The 22724-nt window shown below is 35.2% G+C and overlaps 2 protein-coding genes across 3 annotated transcripts in view; both read left to right on the top strand.

The window, feature by feature from the left end:
• Window positions 1-22724, top strand: part of DNAJB14 (DnaJ heat shock protein family (Hsp40) member B14) — a 45166-nt gene that overhangs the window by 16427 nt on the left and 6015 nt on the right. For both annotated transcript variants that reach the window (XM_054591689.1, XM_054591690.1), the window contains 5 exons: window positions 4808-4953; window positions 18040-18225; window positions 20110-20204; window positions 20999-21108; window positions 21937-22109. In XM_054591689.1, coding sequence (XP_054447664.1) covers window positions 4808-4953; window positions 18040-18225; window positions 20110-20204; window positions 20999-21108; window positions 21937-22109 — 710 coding nt within the window. The remainder of the gene's footprint in view (window positions 1-4807; window positions 4954-18039; window positions 18226-20109; window positions 20205-20998; window positions 21109-21936; window positions 22110-22724) is intronic.
• Window positions 12901-13668, top strand: LOC129085214 (kallikrein-7-like). The gene has a single exon (XM_054591564.1). It carries the CDS (start codon window positions 12901-12903, stop codon window positions 13666-13668), a length of 768 nt encoding a protein of 255 aa, XP_054447539.1.

Raw genomic sequence — 22724 nt, forward strand, 5'->3', positions numbered from 1 at the left:
CCATTAATACCTTTGTAAGAGTATTAGCTTAGCTCAGTCATGGAACACTTATTCATTATATTAGCCTCCCTAACTGTTACTTTAGTAAGGTAACATATCACCAGCACTTATATGTGGTATGTTTTTGTTTTGTTTTGTTTTACCTATACACAAGGGATATTTCTGAAGAAAGCCATGTTATTTTTTGGTTAGCACAATTATGCAAACAAGTTGCTCAGTAACAGTTTGGCTCAATGGGAGAAGCCATGCAATAATACTGCATCCATTGCATAAGTAAGGGCTAGCTTACAGTGAGATGGAAGAAAAAGCATGCAGCTTTGTAAACATAACATTCCTTGAAACTAAGCACTATTTGTTGTTTTTGAGCTGACATATATTGAAAAATTATTGAGAAAAAGGTACCATCAATCTTACTTGAAAAGGTTTTTCATATATCATTGAAAAAAAAGTCCATCCTTTATTTTAAAATTTACAAGACCAATGTGAAATCATTAACTGGGTCCTCCTTACATTTATCAATTCAGAACACATCTGTACAGCTATTAAATCATTTGAATTATGGGGATTTTATTAGTATTTGATTTAAGTTGTAGTTCTTTAAATGAAAAGAAATTATTTTGCTAAACTTATAAAATAAATAATCCTTTGCCTCCAAGAACAAACAAGTATTTCCATAAATACCAGATAAATATGGAATCTCTTTAAATAATCAGCTATGTAATATTTTAAAAAAGAATTGAAAGAAGACCCTCCTTCCCTGCCTACTATGCTTTTATACACATAAAGAAAGATATGAAGTCTGAACCAGACATACCTCTCCATTGTTGAGCTCCCAGGCAGATCTTCCTGCTTTCATTTCACAAGATTTCCTTCCAGAGTAGGTAATGGGTTACCTCTTTTAATTTATTTTCTTTTTTGCTTTCTTTCCTTCTTTCTTTTTTAAAAATTAGTTTGGTGAGGATGGAGAAAATGGTTTGAATCTTTCAGTAAGGAGCAAACTGTTAAAGTGTGACAGTGCATTTTAGCTGGTAAAAAAGGAGCATGATGAACAAAAATATTAATTAAAATAAATATATGAATGGTGTTTTCTCATTCAGGTATGAAAAATTAGACAAACAAGTATATTCGGAATATTACTTGAAATACATAGGCTTCAGCTTTCCATTGGTGATATCAACATCATACCTCTCTGTTGGTTTCTCAAAGATTTCTCCTTTAATATATGATGAAAAATTTAGTGCAGGGAAGATATGACAGAGCTAGATAGAGCCAAGAATTAGTGAATTATTTTTTACTACTTTTTTTCTCATGGTAGCAATTCTTTTACCTTTATGACTCATCTCAGGAGGATTGTAAATTCCAACCTAATTTCCCTACACTATCCAGCAGCCCTCTCCCAGGCTGCCTTTTTCTATTGCCTAGCCTTTTGTGTTCAGAAATGATCAACAAAACAAATTTAGAGGGTTAGTGTGGGACATAGTTAAACATCTTATGCAGTTGAACCAAATAATAATGACTTGAGGATTGTGCAGTGTTTGGTTTACTACCTTTTGTTTACTACATTCAGGCAGTGTGTGTCATATTCTTAGCTCTATTCCTTATTTCTCAGTTCTCGTCTATTCCAGATTGAGGTTTTGATGCCAACTACATTTTCGTTATAGCACTTACTACCTTTGGTCCAAAAATTACTTTCGGATCCTTACCATTTCTGCCCTCAAATTGAATCAGTCATCTATCCACCTGTCAACACATATGGTGAGCAAGACAGTGTCTGCCTTCAAGGGGCCTATAAAAAGAGTAGTCAGACAAGTAAACTGATAGTTGTAGTATGGTGTGGTAATTGCTGGGATAGGGCTAAGTTCAGAGAGCTTTGAGAGGCTCTAAGAGGGTCACCAAACCTAGTGTTGAGGAATTTGAGTTTTGGAGAAGAGAAAGAGCTAAGCTGAGGTTTGAAGAAGTGGTGGAAACTAAGCAAGAGAAGAGGCAGAAAATGCATGTTCTGGGCACCAGAACCAACATTTGGAAATATCTAGAAGGTAAGAAAGTGGGTTCAAACACTGATTGGAAAAACAAATTGGAAGGAAGGAGATGGTTACTGTGGAGTCTGAGGGGTCTCCTTTTCTATTCAGGTTCGGGACAGGATTTTCAAGTCATACAAATGAGCTTTGAATCCTTACTTGTAAGGCCTTTCCTAATCGTCCTAGTAAGCCTCCCCTACCATCCTCTGTTCCCCTCTGCCACTTTATTTTTCTCTAAATATTTATCACCATATGATGTACTTTATATTTTACTTGTATATTTGTTCATTGCTTGTCTCTGTCCACTAATTGTAAATTTCATCAGAGCAGGAATTATTTTCCACTCTTTGATCCACTGCTGTAGCATTTGAAACAGTGTTTAGCAGACAGTAGATGGTCACTAAGTTTGTGTTGAGGAAATAAATCCTGGTTCCTATCTATTTCTTGGTTATATGACTTTTGGCATTTTACTTAACCACTCAAAGCCTTGATTTCAAATAGGAATAATATCACCTTAATGAGAAGTAAATGAGATAATTTGTGTAAAATAATCAAGATAATAAGATTCTACAATTCTCTATGTGAAAACTTTTGTGGACCAGATGTAGTTTGTAATCAGAATTCTTCATACTTTAGAAAGCTAATAGGGAGCATACATTCATTATACATTATGTAACTGGTAAGTAACTTGGATACTAATGGTAACATTTCTGCAACAAAACATACAACTATTCACCTTTAAATAGGATAAATGAAAACTATAGCAGTTTCACATTCCTTTAGGTCAAATTTTACCTTTTAATAGAGTTCAAGTCAGGTTTTTGCAGTCAGGTTAGTTATAGAATAATTTAACATTTTTCAGGGCTTAATGAATAGTAGAACATGGGTATGGGATTGTGCCTGACAAACAGTAGGTATTCTGTAAATGACCCCTTCCCTTATTTCTACTGCATTGTTTCTAATCATATTGAGGGGATTGACTCTCTACCATGGCAAGTTCATTCTGTTTTGTTCACTAATATATCTCAACTGCCTGAACACTGTCTGGGACATAGTTGGTACTTAATAAATATTGTTGACTACATAAAAATAGTGTCATATTCATGAAATAATTAACTTGTGTTAATATTTAAGTATCTAAAGTAGAAAAATCCAGTTTTAATTATTGTTACTATAAAAAAGACTGCATAACAGGTTTTTGTTGATGTGATATGGAAAAATTTCTATAATCTTGTACAATGCCTTCTCTCTTTTTTTTCTCTTGCTATTTCATATACCAAATGATGAATGCTTTCATTATAAAAAATGAGCTGAGGCTTATTTATTCCAGAAATATTTACTGAGAACCTATTCATCTACCAAGCAGTGAGATGATTAATATGTTCAGTGATTTAAAAAAAAAAAGACCAATCCTGACTCTTCTTTGAAAACTTTGAGTCAGTGTTTGCAGTACTTTAGCCACCAGTGAACAACTACGCTTCAGACCCTTTTACCTGTTACTACTTCTGTCGTCAAGCCATTCACACATGGAACACATCTAAAGTCATAAACTGTGCCACAAAAAATGTATAAAACGTACCTGGATTTTAGTAAAGTTATTAGGCTGTCGGAGAATGTTAGCATCCAAAAGTATTAATGTTCTCTTTTCCAAGTATTTCATTTCATAATAAACATTAAAGACACCAGATTCAAATCAGTTACATCTTCAGGGTCATAAACAATGCAAGTACAGTAGGTCTTTGAATAATGATGATTCACTCAACATTTCATAACGTTGGTCAGATGCTGTAGGAACTTAACTCTCGTTTATGTCAATAAGCCTATGGTAGAATTGGTTTTGTTGTATGTCATTTTGCTTAAGGTCATAGAACCTAATAACAACAAGTGACGACTTATTGTAATTTTAAAGAGTATGTTCATCACAATGCAAAGTGGGGTAAACAAACATTTTTTAGTCCCAAAATATTTTTTATTAAGAGCTTTTATTTTTCACAGATAAATTCTCTTTAGCATGGCCGAGCTAATTAACTTGCCTTGATATTTAAACCATACTGTGCTGTAATCGTATTATATTCACTAAAACTGTTGCTTTGATATTTGGTTAGATATATACATCATGCAACAACAAAATTCTTGGAGTGTAATGCATACTGTTCCTTAGCTGCAACATAACTTGTGAGGATTATTGAATTTCATTTTTTTTAAATATTTTATTTATTTATTTTAGAGAAAGGGGAAGGGAGGGAGAAAGAAAGGGAGAGAAACATCAGTGTGCAAGAGATATATCGATCAGTTGCCTCTCACACGCCCCCAAATGGGGACCTGGCCTGCAACCCAGGCATGTGCCCCAACTGGGAACTGAACCCGCAATATCTCAGTTCACAGGTTGGCACTCAGTCCACTGAGCTATGCCAGCCAGGGCTTGGGTTTCTTTATGCTCTTAAAAATACTGTAAAGTTGTTCTTATCCTCTCATTTCAGTTACAGTTCTGTGTTCTGTCCTTCATCCACAATTGTTATGGACTTTGCTTTACTTTTCTGTAGTTGCGACAAATTGCACCAAGGACATTCTTATGGTCAACTCTTCTTAAACAGGGAAGAGGTTGGAGGAATAGTCTGTGCTCGAAAAACAGAATGAAGCAGTAACTCTCTAACATGATAAGCTATCATTTGATACTGAGAAAACAACCCACAGACAATTCTTTATACTATTCTAATAAATAAAACATTACAGTATTATAGGAACTTCTTCCTTGAAATTTTCATTATAACACACTCTCTCGTTCACAGCATAAACAAATGTAAAAATTACTATGAAGTACTTGGAGTTACCAAAGATGCTGGTGATGAAGATTTGAAAAAAGCTTATAGAAAGCTTGCTTTGAAGTTTCATCCAGACAAAAACCATGCACCTGGAGCAACAGATGCTTTTAAAAGTAAAGTAAACCTTTTAAAGCAATTTTCCTAAGCTCTTTGTAGAATCCACTTAGTGTTTCAGAATATTCAATTCTGCCTTTAGACTGGTGCATAGGATCCAGCGTAAGCAAGGGTCCTTAAAATCCTTTAAAACTTCACTATTAATTTCTTGTACCAGGGGCCAAACAAATGCAGTTTTCTCTTCATGAAAGCAACATGCCAGTTTTGGCAAAGTCCTAGTAACTTGTTAGATACCCATGCATGCTTTCTAGTTTACCATGTACAAGTGATGTGATGATTATGCATGAGTCTTTAGCATATTATTATCTGTTCTAAGGGCAATAAAAGCAAAATATAGTTTTTGTGAGTTCTTAAGATATTAGTGATATTAGGATACTAAAATTGGGAAGTTATTTGGAATTGCTGTCTGCCCAGTATTTCTGTTAACTCTGGCCAACTTTTGCATTTTTTATATGTGATTCTAACTAATGTGACTTTTTTCTTTTTCATAATTAGTTTAATTTTTCTTGACTGCTCTTCATTTGTCTTCATTTCTTTTTTTTCAGTTTTTGCCAATTTAGTAAATAAATGGAAAAGAACTGATTTTGTAATTTTATATTTTGGTACATATAATTTACTCATAATTGTTAAATTCTAATTCATAGGAAAATGCTTAAATTTGTAATTGTCTGTTCTTGTGAATTTGGCATTTACAGAACCAAGTATATGCTTACAGTGAAATAAATGCTGGGATCTTGGAATAACAGGAAAGAGATACTCGTTTTTAACATGTTCCTAAAAGATAAATGACTCAATTGGCCTTTTATACAAAACAGCTTCCAAATGGTTTATTTCTTAAAGAAAGTTGCCAAGCAAAATGCATTTGGGGATTGTTAATATTTTCCAATAAAAGCAGTCACCAAAGTGGTAGTGGTAAAAGTAAAATATCACTGAGACAGAGCCTTCTCAGTTGTTTCATTAAATTAAAAGTAGTGTCTTGATAGGACAGGGAAGCTTTCTTTACTCAAAAACAGATGGGGTGGGGGAAAGTGGTGGCAGGAAAATGGGGACAACTGTACTTGAACAACAAAAGAAAAAGAAAAAAACCCACTAAATTTAGTATATATTCCCCAAAAGTTAAAGCAAAATTTCCACCTCATGAGTTAAAATCATTTGAAACTTTTTGGTTTTTTTTTATAACATTTAAAAACAGGGTGAGAGTGAGTTATTTGCATGTTTGTGATCCACTTGGTGATATCAGTATTAATTCTTCATTAATGTTAAGAATGTTAAACTGCTTTTTTCTTTCATTTCTGCATTGAAGCCATCTTAGCATTATTGGTTTTAGAATAACAGTAAGTGGATCTACCACTATTTTTACAACCTGTATGGCATTTTGAAATGGTGAGCAGCATAGATGTTCACCACAACTGGCCATCCAGAAAGAGTTTAACAAAGGTGATTGTACTTTGCTCTAGTACATTTTAGATTTTAATGATCTCCTTCACAAAACTAGAAACTTAATATATATCAACATGCTAAGAGGAGATTTATCTCTAGAGGAGAGACTTATATTATTCAATACATAGAAGATTATCTGTAAATCAGAATGCCAGTTAACCCCAAAGAGTTAGGGAATAGGGAATGGTTGATGAGCCCATTTTTTATTGAGTGAAAACTACGTACTAGAGGGGAGATTTTCATTTGTGTGTGTTGTAAAACTTAAAAATAAAATGTTGCCATCAAGGTCGCAGACTAAGTGGACTCTGAAGTTCATGTGGCTATTTGTCTTTACAGTTAGGATTGTAAGTTTCTCAAAGCAGGGAATATCTCATCTATATCTTGAGAGTAACTTGCAAAGTATATGTAAACATTTTTAAAAAATACTTGACTGAAATAGGTAACTTCCCTCTGACATGGATGTTTTCAAAACAGTTTACATTATCTTCAGAGACTCACGAGTATCTCAGAAACTATTTGTTTTTCTTTAAATTATATTTTATTGATTATGCTATTGCAGGTGTCCCAATTTTCTTCCCTTTGCCCCCCTCTACCCAACACTGCCCACTCCCTCAGGTAATCCCCACACCATTGTTGATGGGGTCCATGGGTCATATGTGTAAGTTCTTTGGCTACTCCATTTCCAGTGCTGTCCTTTATATCCACATGGCTATTCTATAACTATGTATTTGTACTAAATCCCCTCACCTCCTCACAATGCCTTCCTCCACAGCTCCTTCCAATTGGGCAACCATCAAGACACTCATCATATCCATGATTTTGTCTTTGTTCTTGTTTGCTTAGTTGGTTTTTTAGATTCAGTTGTTGATAGATACATATTTATTGCCATTTTATTGTTCATAGTTTAGGTACTCTTTTTCTTAAATAAGTCCCTTTGGCATTTCATATACCGATGGTTTGGTGATGATTAACTCCTTTAATATTTTCTTATCTGGGAAGCTCTTTATCTGTCTTTTGATTCTAAATGATATCTTCACTGGGTAGAGCAGTCTGAGTCATAGGTCCCTGCGTTTCATGACTTTGAATATTTCTTGCCACTCCTTTCTAGCCTGCAAAAATTTCTTTTGAGAAATCACCTGACAGTCTTACTGGAATTCCCTTGCAGGTAACTAACTTCCTTTCTCTTGCTGCTTTTAAGATTCTCTCTTTATCTTTAACTTTGGTATTTTAACTATGATGTATCTTAGAGTGGGTCTCTTTGCATCCATCTTATTTGGGACTCTGTGTGCCTGATCTCCTGGACTTGCATGTCTATTTTCTTTACCAAATTAGGGAAGTTTTCTTTCAATACCTTTTTCAAATAGATTTCCAGTATCTTGCTCTTTCTCTTTCTCTTCTCATAGGCACCCTTATGATGCAAATGTTGGACCTCTTGAAGTTGTCCCAGAGGCTCCTTACACTATCTTCATTTTTTTTGTATTCTTTATTCTTCTTGTTGTTCTGATGGGTTGTTTTTTGGCTCCTTATGCTCTGAATCATTGATTTGTTTCTCGGCTTCATCCACTCTACTGTTGATTCCCTGTAAATTGTTCTTTATTTCAACTAGTGAATCCTTTGTTTCTGATTGGTTCTTTTTATGCTGTTGAGGTCCTCACTAAGTTCCTTGAGAATCCTTATAACAAGAGTTTTAAACTCTGCATCTGACAGATTGCTTCTCCATTCTGTTGGGCCATGGGTCTTTGTGTCCGCATTTTGGCAGCTGCCCTGTTTGTTTCTATGTATTAGGCTGAGCTTCTATGACTCCCTGTCTTGGTAGTGTGGGCTAACGTAGTAGGCAACCTGCAGGGTCCAGTGGCACAACCTCCCCTATCACCCAAGTGGGTACTCAAGATGCACCCTCCATATGCACTGAATACAGCCTCCTTCTGTAATTGAGCTTGATGGCTGTTGACAGGTCAATGGGAGGGATTTACCCAGACTGGTTAGCTGCAGGTACTCACTGTGACCACTGACCACCAACCTCCACCCACTATGGAGGATCAGCTGCGCAGGGGCAGGGTGGTGCTGCTCTGACATGGTCTGTAGCTGTCTACTGCATGTGCAGGCTCTGTGGTTTCCTGGGTGGTGCAGGCCAAGGTCAGCCCCCACCTATGTTTTGCCCAGAGCCACTCTGCCTGGGCTATAAAGCAATCTGAGATGGCTACTACTTGTGCAGGGCTTGGAGATTCCCAGGTGAAGACAAGCTGTGAATCTAGGATAGCTGTTGCTAGTGCCAGGCCTGGCACAACTTAGCAAGAGGAATGAGGGCAGGGTCTCACTGAGCCCAGCTGTTGCTTGTATGAGAAGATTTAGGAAGTTGGGCCCATAATTTAGGTGAGACAGAGTGGGGATCTCCAGCGCAGGGCAAATAGAGTTAGCCACGTTGAAGGAGTTTCAGATATGGCACATGCCTGCAGGCTCTGTACCTCTGTGGGGGTAGGATTCAGAAAAGGGACAATGGCCTCTGCCCACCTTTCCTGCTCGGAAAAGCTCTTACCTTGATGCTAGACATTTTAGTTCCTCCCTGTATTCCACTGGTACCTTTCAAGCTGCTACCCCGGTGCTAGAGGTCGGAGGGAGTAAGTCTGAGTAAGTCCCTTGTGGGTTCTTTAAGAGGAACTGCTTGGGACTCTAGTTTCTTCCACTGACTCAGTCCCCACTGGTTTTTGCAGCCAGAAGCTATGAAGACTTATCTCCCTGGCACTGGTACCCTGGGTTGAGGGGCCTGGTGTGCAGCTGACAATCTTCATTCCTGAGATACCCCTTCTGCATTTTTATCCACCACATGTGAATGGGGGATCTGCCCGTTCCGTGTCTCTGTCCCTCCTACCAATCTGGATGTATGTGGTTTCTTTAATACCCTAGTTGTCAGACTATTGTTCAGCTCAATTTCTGACAGTTCTGAGTCATTAAGTTGTAATTTTGATGTGGTGGTGCAAGGAGGCAAGCTGTATTTACCTAGCCATCTTGACTGGAAGTCCCAAAAACTATTTGAATAGTGTCTGTGTTTGTTGATATAAAAAATGAATGTAATAACAAGGGACATGGATTAGCTATATATATGTGCTCTTGATAAATAATAATGGATCAAATGCCATTGCCTGTGTTAGGTCTGTTAGTTCAATATTCTTAACATCTAGAGTGTATCTCTAAACACAAAGATGTCAGTTCTACCCTTTGGGCCAGTCCTTAGAGAAATACAATGAGATAATATGAAATACTCTCTTACTCACAGAATATGTAATTCATAAAGGAAAGTCAAGTCTTATACAGAAACTTTGGAATAATAATAATGCCTAACATTTGACAAGCATTTTATAGTTTTTCATTTAATTCTTATTAAATACCTTATGAAATAGTCAGGGGACCAGTGTCATCCTCCTTTCACATACAGGAAAATTGGGGCTCACAGGAAGTAACTGATTTTCTCAGGTTTCCCAGAAGACTGAATATAATCAAATACAAAAACATAGAATAAAGATGTCTGAGGAAGGATCAGAAAGATGAAGTAATATTGTGATCAGAGTAACTGGAGGGAACGTTCATGTAATAGGTGAGAATGAAGAGTTTTGTCAAGATGAATATGATTTCTGTGGTTAGAGAGATGATGGCAGAAACTTGGGTATGAGAATGAAGCAAGTGGTTTAAAAATTAGTGAGAACTTCCACTTTTGAAAATTGGAGGGTATATACTTTTCCCTGTTCCTTGCCCTAAGTACAAGTGAATACTGTATATAAAATAAAACAAACATAAGAAAACTCTGAAAGGGGGAGAGAAGGTAGAATGGCCAGGGACCTTGGGACCAAAAGAACAGCACGGCATCTACTTGGTTGGATTTTCATTTCGTCTTTTTATATCAGACTGGGTGCTGGCAAAGCAAACAACCCAGAAACATCAATGAGTGCAATTCCCAAGAAAAGCCTGGTTTCTCTAGCCAAATAAACAGGAAAGGGGTAATCTAGCAAGACAGAAAACTTGTAAGCAATAGCCCTTCTCCTGGAGCCAGATACCATAGGAACAAAACTGCGGCCCTACCCACACCCACACCAGCAAAGGCTGAGTAGAGAACCTATACTGCCTGCCATCTTCTGCAGACTATAATGAGATGCTTTACCTGCCCCACCTCTCATACTGCCCAAGGTGGTAAAAAAGATTGAGCAGGAGCTGATACTCCAATTCTACCTAGCAATAACAAGGTGTCCCTCCCCAAGCCCTTCACTGAGGTAGTGTTATAAGTGGCCTAGTGGGGAGTCAGGACTTTCACCACCATCCAGAGGCAACAAAGCCATATCCTCATGGTGAACCACCTGGGGAGCAATAATGAGGCACCCCTATTCTTTCTAGCCAAAGAAATAACAGTGAAGGCTTGATGGAGAACTAGAAATCCTATCCCTGCCCAACAGTAATGAGGAGCCCCTCCTTTCAGATGCCATCAGAGGCCAAGGGGGAAACCTGGACTTCTACTTCCAACTGGAAATAACAAGGTGGTACCCCCTCTTCCCCTACTAGAATGGTGTCATAAGAAGACAGATAAAACAAAAGTTTTAGATAAGGTCCAGAGTCCATAATATAAAACCTCAAATGATCACATTTCAGTAAAAAAACACTTATCATAATAAGAACCAGGAAAGCCTCAAACTGAATTTAAAGCCAATCAGTAGATGATACCCATATGCAGATCGCAGAGAAGTTAGATTTGTCTAACAAAGATTTTAAGGTGTTCTTCCTAAAAATACTTCAATGAACAAACTCAACTATGCTTGAAACAAATTTAGAATAATAAGTCTCAGCAAAGAAAGAGGAAGCCTTAATAAATTAAAAAAAATAAAGAATCAGATTGAGATTTTACAGCTTATAAGTATAAAAACTGAAATAAAAAACTAGCAATGAATGGAAAAACAGCAGAATGTCAGAGGAAAGAATCAATAGACTGGAAAATGGAAAAATAGACATTATCCAGTGTGAACAGTGGAGAAGATAGAAGGGAGGGAAGGAGGAGAACTTCTGTGACCAGTGGAACCATAACAACCAAAGATTTGACATTCATATCATTGGGGTCCTGCAAGGAAGAGAGAAAGAGGGCATACCTTGGGGGAAAAAAAAAAGAAAGAAAGGTTAAAACTTCCAATACTTGCCAAGAGATATAAGCTTATATTGTATAATTTGAGAAGTTAAATGAATTCCAAACATAAACCCAAAGAAATCCATAGAACATCATAGTCAAACTCTAAACTAAAAACAAAGGAAAAGTTTTGAAAGCCACAAATGAGCAATGACATCTTACTTATATGGGAAAAGAAGAGCTATTCAGGTGACGGTGACTTTCCTATCAGAAGTCATGCAGGCCAGAAGGAAATGGCACGTTTTTAAAATACTGAAAAAGAACTATCAACGCACAATTGTGTACCCAGCAAAAAATATTCTTCAGTAATGAAGATGAAATCAAGGCATTTCCAGATGAAGGAAAAATAAGAGTTTTTCATCAGCAGACATACCCTAAAAGAATAGCTAAAGGGAATTCTCTAAACAAAAGGAAACAGTAAAAGAAGGAATCAATATATCTGGAAGAAAGAACACAGTAAGAAAAATATTGGTAAATACAATGTACATTGCTTCTTTTGAATTTCTAAGTTATGTTTGACTTTTGATGCAAAATTGAACATTGATAGTTCTAAATGTATGCAGAGAAAATATATAAGGCAATTATAAATAGGAAAGGATAAAGGAAGGAGAAGTAAGGATTCCACAGCATACATGAATTAGTAAAATGATGACACTAGTGGGCTATGATGAGTTATATGATGGGCTATAATGTAATACCTGGAGCAACCACCAGAAAACTGTACGGAGACACTTAGAAAACAGTAGGTAAATTAAAATGGAATTCAACTAGAAAATTCAAACAACTCACAGAAAGAAAAAGAAAAAAAAAATAAAATGGCAGGCATAAGCCCTAACTTATTAGAAATCACATTAAATATAAATGATCAAAATATATCAATTAAAAAACAGATTAACAGAATGAGTTTAAAAGTGACCATATATTATCTACAAGAAAATCATTTCATTTATGGCTTTATAGACAGGCTGAAAGTAAAAAGATGGGAAAAGATACATTATGCAAACCATCAAAAGAAAGCAGGAGTGGTTATGTTAATATTAGATTAAGTAGACTTTGTTTTTAAAAAATTACCAGAGAGGGGCATTATGTTAGGATAAAAGGATCAATTCCTCAAGATAACATATCAGTATAACCATGTATGCACCAAAAAATAGAGATGCAAAATATGTAAATCAACAAAAACTGATAGAACTGGAAGGAGAAACAGACAAATTCACAGTTATAACTGGAAACTTGAATACCTCCTGTTCAACAATTGATAGAGCAACTAGATAGAAAATCAGCAAGGAGAGATCCCAGAGGAAGGGGATCTGCAGCCCCAGCAGAAGAGACTCCGAGAGAACACATGGCCGGTCCCCTTCTCTCCACCCTGTTGATCCTGCTGGTGTCCTTCGCCTTGGGATCTGCTAGACAAGGAGGACAGGATAACGAGGATCGAATTATTAATGGAGTTCCATGTTCAAGTGACTCCCATCCCTGGCAGGTGGCCCTGCTCAAAGGCAGTCAGCTCCACTGCGGAGGCGTGCTGCTCAACAAGCAGTGGGTGCTCACGGCCGCCCACTGCCGGATGAGTGACTACAGTGTGCACTTGGGTAGTAATCGTCTGGACAGCAGGAGAGCCCAGAGGATCAAGGCCACAGAGTCCTTTGTCCACCCCGGCTACTCCACACAGACCCATGTCAACGACATCATGCTTGTGAAGCTAAGCCGCACAGCCAGGTTGTCCTCCACTGTGAATAGAATCAACCTGCCCTCCCGCTGTGATGTGCCGGGGACCATGTGCACCGTTTCTGGCTGGGGCACCACCACCAGCCCTGATGTGACCTTTCCATCGGAGCTCATGTGTACGAATGTCAAGCTCATTTCCTCCCAGGACTGCAAGGAGGTTTACAAGGACCTGCTGGGAAAATCCATGCTATGCGCTGGCATCCCCAACTCGAAGTCCAACGCCTGCAATGGTGACTCAGGGGGACCGCTGGTGTGCAGAGGCACGCTGCAAGGCCTGGTGTCCTGGGGAACTTTCCCTTGTGGCCAACCCAACGACCCAGGAGTGTATACCCAAGTCTGCAAGTTCGTCAGTTGGATAAAGGAGACCATGAAAAACAATAGCTAATTTCTCCAAAACTCCCATCTCCCCAGCTCTGTGCCTTGAACGGGAAATTTACAGAAATCAGGACATCGGCGACCTGTAGTCATATTTGACTTCACCTTTGCTCAAACTCATATTAAAACCTCGACAATATTACATGTGTGTAAACCAGTGAAATAAAGCAAAAAGCCAAGATCAACACAAACACAAAAAAAATCTCGGGGCTCGTAAAGATGCAATGAGACCAGCAACCTCAGTCACGGGAACTGTCAATTGGTACAATATTTTTGGAAGGCAGCTAGCTGGGCAAGGTAAATCAAGATGCTTATTCACCACCTGGGACGCAGTAATGCTCAGAAACCAGAAATGTGCAACGAGGTTTGAATCAGTAGGTTGTTTATGTAAACAATAAAGGGATTTGTGGCAAGGATATTAATGAAGCTGTCCAGGATAATAATTATGCAGAGTTGTCAGTGTTACGCAAGAATGTTGATGCCATCTGATGTTAAATGAAAAAAAGGAAGACAAATATATATGCATGTGACTCACCATGTAAAATATTCACAGAATAAAATCTGACAGAGCATGTACCAAAAAAAAAAAAAAGAAGAAAAGAAAATCAGCAAGGATATAAAAGAACTAAATACTACCAGACACAGAGTGGAAGGGAAGAGTTCAAATCATTCCTATTTGCAAATGATGTGACTGTGTGTCAAATCCCAAGGAATATATACCCCCCCAAATCCTAGAACTAATAAGTGAATTCTGCAGTGTTTTAGGATATGAATACAAAAATAAATTTCTATGTTTAAAAATAGTAGACATTGAAAAATATATTACATTTACAATCATACACATAACAGACTTAGGGGTAAAGTTTTTTTAAATTTTATTTTGTATTGGTTTCAGGTGTGCAACTGAGTGGTTAGATAATCATATGATTGACATAACGTTCCCCTTGATATATCCAGTACCCCTAATGGCACCATACATAATTATTGCACTATTATTGACTATATTTCCTGTGCTTTATTTCTGTCCCTTGACTATTTTGTAACTACAGATTTCACTTCTTAAGTCTCTACCTCTTTCATCCAGTGCCCCAAGTCCCTTTGCCCTCTGGCAGTACAGTTCTCTCTCTGTATTTATGAGTCTGTTTCACTTTTGTTTGTTTGTTTTGTTCTTTAGATGACACATATAAGTGAAATCATATGATACCTGTCTTTCACTGGCCGACTTAGTTAAAAATACATGGGAGCAGCTCTTTAGAATTTGGAGCTTGGCAATGATTATAAAAAAGGAAAAGGTGATTAGTTGAACCTTATCAAAACTTTTTACGAGTTTGTTCTGCAAAGACCCTGTGAAGAGGATGAAAAGACAAGCAGCAGGAAGGGAGAAAATATTTGCCAAACACACATCTGACAAAGGACTAATATCTGGAATATATAAAGAACTTTCCAAACTCAAATTTAAAAAATAGACAGTCCAGTTAGAAAATAGGTAAGAAACAGGAAGAGACATTCCACTAACAATGATACACAAATATCAAATAAACATATGAAAATATTCTTAACATCCGTTCATTAGCCATTAGAAATAATGCAAAGTAAAACCAAAATGAGATATCATTACACACCTATCAGAATGGCTAAAATAAAAAATAGTGACAATACCAACTACTGGTATGGATACAGAGTAACTGTATCACTCATACATTGTTGATGAGATGAAAAATGGCAGTCACTCTGTTAAACAGTTTGACAACTTCTCATAAAAACTAACTATTCAGATACCGTGCAGCCTAACAATTGCATTCCTGGGCATTTATCACAAATAAATGAAAATGAATGTTTACATATAACCTGTACCCAAGACTAGAAATAACTCAGATGCTGTTCAGCGGGTGAGTGATAAAACAGTTATATATCCATACTGTGGAATAAAAACAATGAACCATACGGTGGAATAAAAACAATGAACTATATTGTTTTACATTAGCAACCTGGATCACTCCCCAAAGAATTAGGCTGATTGAAAAAAGCAAATCCCAAAAGGTTTTATCTAATTTATACCCTGTATTATTTCACTGTAGCATTCTTGAAATGCTGAAATTATAGAAATAAGGACTAGATTAGTGGTTGTCAGGAGTTAAAGAGGGGATAGAGGGAAAGGAAGTGGGTAGGGTTAAACAATGGCAACATGAGGATGGTGATGGCAATATTCTATGTCCGGATTGTGCCAGTGTCAGCACTCTGTGTGTTACTGCACTGTAATTTTACAAGATATTACCATTGGGAGAAATTAGAATAGGTATGGGAATCTCTCCGTATTACTTATTTCTTACAACTTTATGTGAATACAAAGTTATTTCAAAATAAAAAGGTTAAAAAAATGAATAAAGTGAAAGTGTCTTTATGTGAAGCAACTGCACCTGCAGTAGAAATGTATCTTGTAAGCCTTTGAATACCAAAATAAAGTTTGAATTTAATTCTTTAGATAATAAGGAACGGAAAAAAATTTTGATTATGGTATAGCACAAAGTAAATTAATAGAAAATTAGTCACAGTAGATGGAATAAATTTTCTTACATATAAAATTATGTATTATGAAAGTATTTCACAAGTATCTTATAAAATATCTTAACGTTTGGATTTTTTCTTTAAAAGAAAATTTTTATTGTATTGTTTTTCCATTACCATTTATTGCTTTTTACCCTCTTCCACTTCCACCTACCTCTGGAATTTTTTTATAAAAAACGCAAAGCTTTAAAAATAGAATTGGGCTGACAATACATTAATAGTTTAAAAAGTAATAGCATTATGAAATGAACTGAAATAGTCCATTTATTGAATAGAGGTTAAATTCTTAAGCTGGTATTACTCAAAGTATAACTTTGGCAGATACTGATAGATATGTTTTATTTTTATTTTTTAGGTTATAGGTTAATACCTTGGTGGTGTTTGCAGGTACATTGTTGGGCTCTCTGCTTATGCCTTCCCATTGGAGCAACTTTATAAATGATGGCTACATTTCTAAGTCATAGATCTATTTGAGAATTTAAAGAAAGTTTAGAACCATCTTCTCAAATAAATAGGTCATTCACCTGATTTTTCTTGCCTTAGAGTTGACATACCATCTGAGACTTATCTCTGAAATCCAGGTTTAAAAACCCTATCAGAAAAAAGTTCCAGAGTATCTATATATAATTAATTTCAGTGTGATAATGAGATCAGCCCAAAACAATTACCTAATGAAAGTCTGTTTGCTTCACAGTACCTATGGCAACGACCACATGGGCTTCAAAAAGTATTTTAATATACCCCATATTGCAAGAGGCTTATGTGATCTAGTTTAAGAAGCAAGCTATATTTATGAAATGATTAATTATTAGAAATGGCAGAAAGAAAATAGGGTAGTTCCTGCTTTTAGATTGAAGCATTAGAGTTTTTATAAATTACCTCAGGAAGACATTTTGATAACCATTGTACCATTACCTCTTTTTAAAATAATTGTAAAAAATTCTTCAATTACAGTTGACATACCATATTATGTTAGTTTCAGGTGTACAACATAGTATTTAGACATTTATATAATTTTACGAAGTGGTCACTCCTGTACCATTGTCTATTTTGGGACTATGAGATGGGAGGTAGAATTCTTTATAAATAAATATCATGGAAGTAACAAAGTGAGGTGGGAAAACTAGAGACTATCTGGATTCATTCAAAAACAAATTTGGACTTTATGTTGAATTATCAGGATAATGCAGTGAAAACATAGACACAGTCCCTACCCTCATGGAGTTTACAGTTTTAAGAGGAATAAATTTTTCAGGAACAGAATGAAAAATAGCTGCAATGTGCAAAAAAAGATTTATGGTGTAGGTTGCATAAAGTGTACTTGCTGTGCTAAAAAAAAAAAATTGACCTTGAACAAGTTTCCTAATCTTTATGACCTTAGGTGGCTCATTTGTACAGTGGGTATAATAATGGGTAATATAATAAGGTTTTGGGTTCAGAGCCCAGCATTTGGTAGCTAGCTACTGCTACTATTATGGGTTTGAATGGCACTAATGAACTGACTAGGTTAGGATGCTCAAAAATGAAGAAGTAGGATATTAGGGTATGGAGCACAATAGTAAGAAAGAAAGATTGACATTCCTTTATACTTAAGGTAATAGGGAGACTTGCCTGTCTAGTTTAAAAAATTGTATTGGGAGGTAATACTATGTGTAATTGCAAGCAGGTATACCACCTTTAAAAGAAATTGTTACTGTTTTACTATTTTATTGATTAGCCTCAAGTAGTAGTTGTTGTTAACATGACAGTTTTTTATATGGAGTAGTCTAATAATACAAAAACTTTGCTTACCAACTTCTACTCATTACTCTTGCAGAGATTGGAAACGCTTATGCTATTTTAAGCAATCCAGAAAAACGAAAACAATATGACCTCACAGGCAATGAAGAACAAGCATGTAATCACCAAAACAATGGTAGATTTAATTTCCATAGAGGTTGTGAAGCTGATATAACTCCAGAAGACTTGTTTAATATATTTTTTGGTGGTGGATTTCCTTCAGGTATTTTAATGCTAATTATAAATATTATATTTTATGAAGCCAGAGAGTCTCACCTTCATATAGGCTATTTAGAGATTTATCTACCTTCCTCCATACATTTCTTACAATATTATTATCCTGTGATGGTTTTTCCTGAAGGTGGAAAAAAATGTTAGACTAATTACATTTACTATCAGTCTACCTTTTTCCTAGAACATATTTTAATTAAAAATAAAAAGAAGAGTACAGATATTCTGTATTTTATATAAAGCTGAAGAAAAAATGGGTAAGTAGAAAATCCAGTGGCAGTTTCTTAGTTAAGTGCTATTATGACCATGGATGACTATTTGACATTGTTTCCCTGGAGATCTTCCTAGATATTTTATTAATAACATTATAGATTGCTAGTTTGGATAAATGTGGAGGTATTTTACATTGTTAATACTATTAAAATGTCTGATATGTAGGTTATATAAAAAGTAAGTGGGTTTTTAAAATTATGTTAAGATAGAAATAATTGCTTTAGCTAGGCTATCAAAGTAAAATATAATAGAGGTACTACTCAATGAGTAGATTTTATAGTATTAGCATAAGTAGTATTAAACTCTGCTTGTATTTACTGTGAGGAGTTTGTATGAAAATTAATTTTCTTTAAGAGCAGCTCCTCTAAGGTGTTCAATATTAAAGCTCCAATCTTTTTTTTTTTTTTTTTTTACAGCATTTCCTTAAGGTTTTAAGTTAAACATCCCATTCAAAGTTAGGAGAATTTTTATAAACATAGCAATGTAATTTGGCCTGGTGGCCCAATCCAAATATTACTGAGAAAGATGAGGGTCATTGAAAGGACATTTTGTAAAGAATCCTTGTAGGAAAGATGATGTGTAAATATAAATTAATGACTGAAAAATATAACCTGTATTTGTATTACTAGGATATGTAATTATCTCTCAAAAAATATTCAGAATAATAATTCTGACTAAAAATATGTTAGGAACAGTCAGAAATCTTTCAGGTAATAGTGAATTTTCTGACAGCTTTTTCACAGTTCTTTGGCTTTTTTAACATAGCTTACTTGGTCAGTTGTAGCCATTCCTGGTTGGTCACCTTATTTGAGAACAACTTGAATGTCCATCAGAAGGAGAATATTTGATTAAATAGTGGTCCACCTCTATTGTAGTGTATTCTATAGCTATTTTTTTTCAAAAATGAACTAGATTACAGTTTTGAATTTTAGAGATATTTATGATTAGTTGATAAATGCAGAAGGAGTTTCAGAGTAATGATCCAAGGTCTGTAAAAACAGTCAACCAAAACAGAAGTTCTCTGTGTATGCATATTAAGGAGGAACTTGTACTCAACTTTTCTTAAAAAAAAGAATTCAACTTTATTTTAAAGGAAGCAAAGTCTGGGGAGAATCATTCCTGTTTCTATCCACCCTTCACTCATGAGAAGAGAAAGCAATAAGCATTCACTATCCCAAACATGCGTTAATTTAGTATTATTTTCTGTTTGTGTTATTGATTTCTGCTCTTAATTTTATTATGTTCTTCCTACTTCTTTTGGGTATAATTTACCTCCATTTTCCTAGATTCTTAAGACAGAACCTGAAAGCAGGAGTTGACAAACTACAATTTAATGCCAGATTCAGACTGCTTTTGAATGGCCCATGAATTATAAGAATGGCTTTGCATTTTTTAAATGTTTAAAAAAGTCAGAAGATGAATACTGTTTTGTGACATGTGAAAATTAAGTGAAATTCAGTTATCAGTGTCCATAAATAAAGTTTTATTGCAACCACAAAAAGAATATAAATAAAAATTAAAAATATTTTCTTTGTAAAAGAAAATATAATTTTTTTAATCGTAATTGCTCTCCCTAATTTAACCTTGCTTTTAATTTTTCTAGGTAGTGTCCATTCATTTTCAAATGGACGAGCTGGTTATAGCCAACAACATCAGCATCGACATAGTGGACATGAAAGAGAAGAAGAAAGAGGAGATGTATGTTTATGATATGATTAGAAATTATAAAATGACAAATTTCAGCTCAGGAAAAGCAATTAGAGCTGTCTGAAAATACAGCAAGTATTTTTAAACAGAAGTAATAAGTTTTCTCTTACCAGAGTTGTTCAATAGAGACTAGAATGTCCCTTAAAGGTATTGGGGTAGCCCAGTGGGTAGAAGTCAAAGTGGAGGGCGGTTGGGCAATATGACACCTTTAAATGTGGTTTTCTATGATTCTCATGAAGATAACCTGCGGTGTACATATTTTGAAGGTTACTTCTTGTTGGTCCTGAAGAACTTAGAATTTATACTGAAAAACTTAAATTGAATGTAACTTTCCTTGTTTTAATGCAGTTATACCTAATTGCACACAGCAATTAAATCACATGAAGTAGAAAGGTAAGTGGAAAGAGCACTAGATTATAAATTAAAAGGCCTGTGCCCCCACTGTACCACTCATCAGCCTCCATGTTCTACCCTCAAATCCAAAGTAAAAGTGCACCTGCTGCATATTGATAGGGTCTGTGTGTGGGAGAGAAAGAGAGAACTTCTGGTCTGTAAAATAAGATCAGGTTGTGTCAGTGTTTTCCAAATCGGGATCACTAGGGGAAGCACCTGGAAAGCTGTATTTTTAAGAATCACCTCAGAAAGTTGGTACACTCAGGCAGATTTGAAAGCACTGAACCAGATTTCAAATATCCTTTCTACCTCTAAAAATGCATGACAACTGTTAGATTATTGACAACTATAGTTATATTACAATTCATTGTTCTTTGATGATTTCTTTATAGGGAGGTTTTTCGGTGTTTATTCAACTGATGCCCATTATTGTATTGATCCTCGTGTCACTACTAAGTCAATTGATGGTCTCTAATCCTCCTTATTCCTTATACCCCAGATCGTAAGTAGCTAAAGGACGTTTTACAAAAAAGAATTGCTTTTGTTTCTTATTTGGCTTTCCTTAAAAGGCCTTGTACTTTTTTAAACTTTTAAGTGCTATATCTTCTATTACTACAAGTGTTCCAGATTTTAAAATGTCTAATTTTTAAAATAGTTACTTAAGTGATAAAACATGTTGTTAGTTTACTTCTGTTCCATTGTGGATAAAAACTGAAGTGCTATACTATTTAAGTTTGATAGCAATTTAATGTAATAAGTAATATGTTGACATTAAATACAAAAATAGACTTGTCATTAATCCTACATAGGTTTGTGTTATTATGGGGGAAGTAACTTCACTTTTCTCTTGTAAAATGTTGATTAAATAAAAACATATTTCTTTTTCATGAAGTATTTTTCCATAATGTACTTTATATAGGAGGTCAGTACATAGAAGAAATGTAATTGCATCTATTCTAGAACCCTTCAGTGTAATAAAATGAACATATAGGAAACTTTGTAAAATCATACTGCCAGAGATTTTACAGTATTAAAAACACTGGTCTAAAAATAAGAAGTAACATTTTATTTCTTCCAAATAAGATTTTTGTTAACTAAATATTGAGAGAACTTAAAAGAATATAGTATATTAAAATGATTATGTTAAAAAAATAAAGTATGATTACGTTTTATGACATAAATTGTAGTGGTTAGCAATTTGAGATAATGTAAATACATGATTACCAATAATGACTTTTTAATTATTTTTCATTATGTTGTTAGCTTGGTTTATAGTAGGAGATCAGAATGTACAGTTTTAATTAAAAATAACAAGCATTTTCTTTTACAGTGGATCAGGGCAAACTATTAAAATGCAGACAGAAAACTTGGGTGTCGTTTATTATGTCAACAAGGACTTTAAAAATGAATATAAAGGAATGTTGTTACAAAAGGTTGAAAAGAGTGTGGAAGAAGATTATGTGACTAATATTCGAAATAATTGCTGGAAAGAAAGACAACAGAGTAAGCTTATCAAATGTTTAACATCTAAAAACTTATTCAAAGTCTTGGGAATTGATTACTGCAAGTTTCCCTAGTCAAGGAATAGTCTAGAATTGCGCACTACATAATCAGAGCTCAATACTTAAATGAGACAGAATGTTTTAATATACATTTGTCCTGTAACAGCATTTGCACATAGCAAGGACTTAAATGGTGTTTGTGGGGCTTTTTGTCATCAATAAGTATTGTTGAAATTCGAGTATGGACTAGATATTAGATAATAGTATTATATCATTGTTGAACTTCTGAATTTGAAAATTTACTGTGGTTGTATAAGAGAAAACAATTGTTCTTAAAAACATGCTGAAGTAATTAGGAATGAAAGGTCATGATGTCTGTAACTTATTCTCAAACACTTCTGCAAAGTTATAACTACCACAACAATAACAATAGGCTTTATTGTAGAGACAGCTAAAGCAATTTGACAAAATATGAAGAATTAATCAGTCAAGGTAAAGGGTTTTAGGATGTTCATCATAGTACTTTTGTGTAGGTTAGAAATTTTCAAAATAAAATTCAAACTCAGCATATCCATGTTAGTTTTGAAAGAAAATGGAAGTGGGGAGGGACTCAGTA

This window comes from Pteronotus mesoamericanus, unplaced genomic scaffold (genome assembly GCF_021234165.1).
Source record: "Pteronotus mesoamericanus isolate MK-2021 breed Mesoamerican mustached bat unplaced genomic scaffold, CSHL_Meso_final scaffold_232, whole genome shotgun sequence".
NCBI lineage: Eukaryota > Metazoa > Chordata > Mammalia > Chiroptera > Mormoopidae > Pteronotus > Pteronotus mesoamericanus.

Coding starts and splice junctions, on each gene's coding strand:
- LOC129085214 (XM_054591564.1), top strand. CDS start 12,901: ATGGCCGGTCCCCTTCTCTCCACCCTGTTGATCCTGCTGGTGTCCTTC.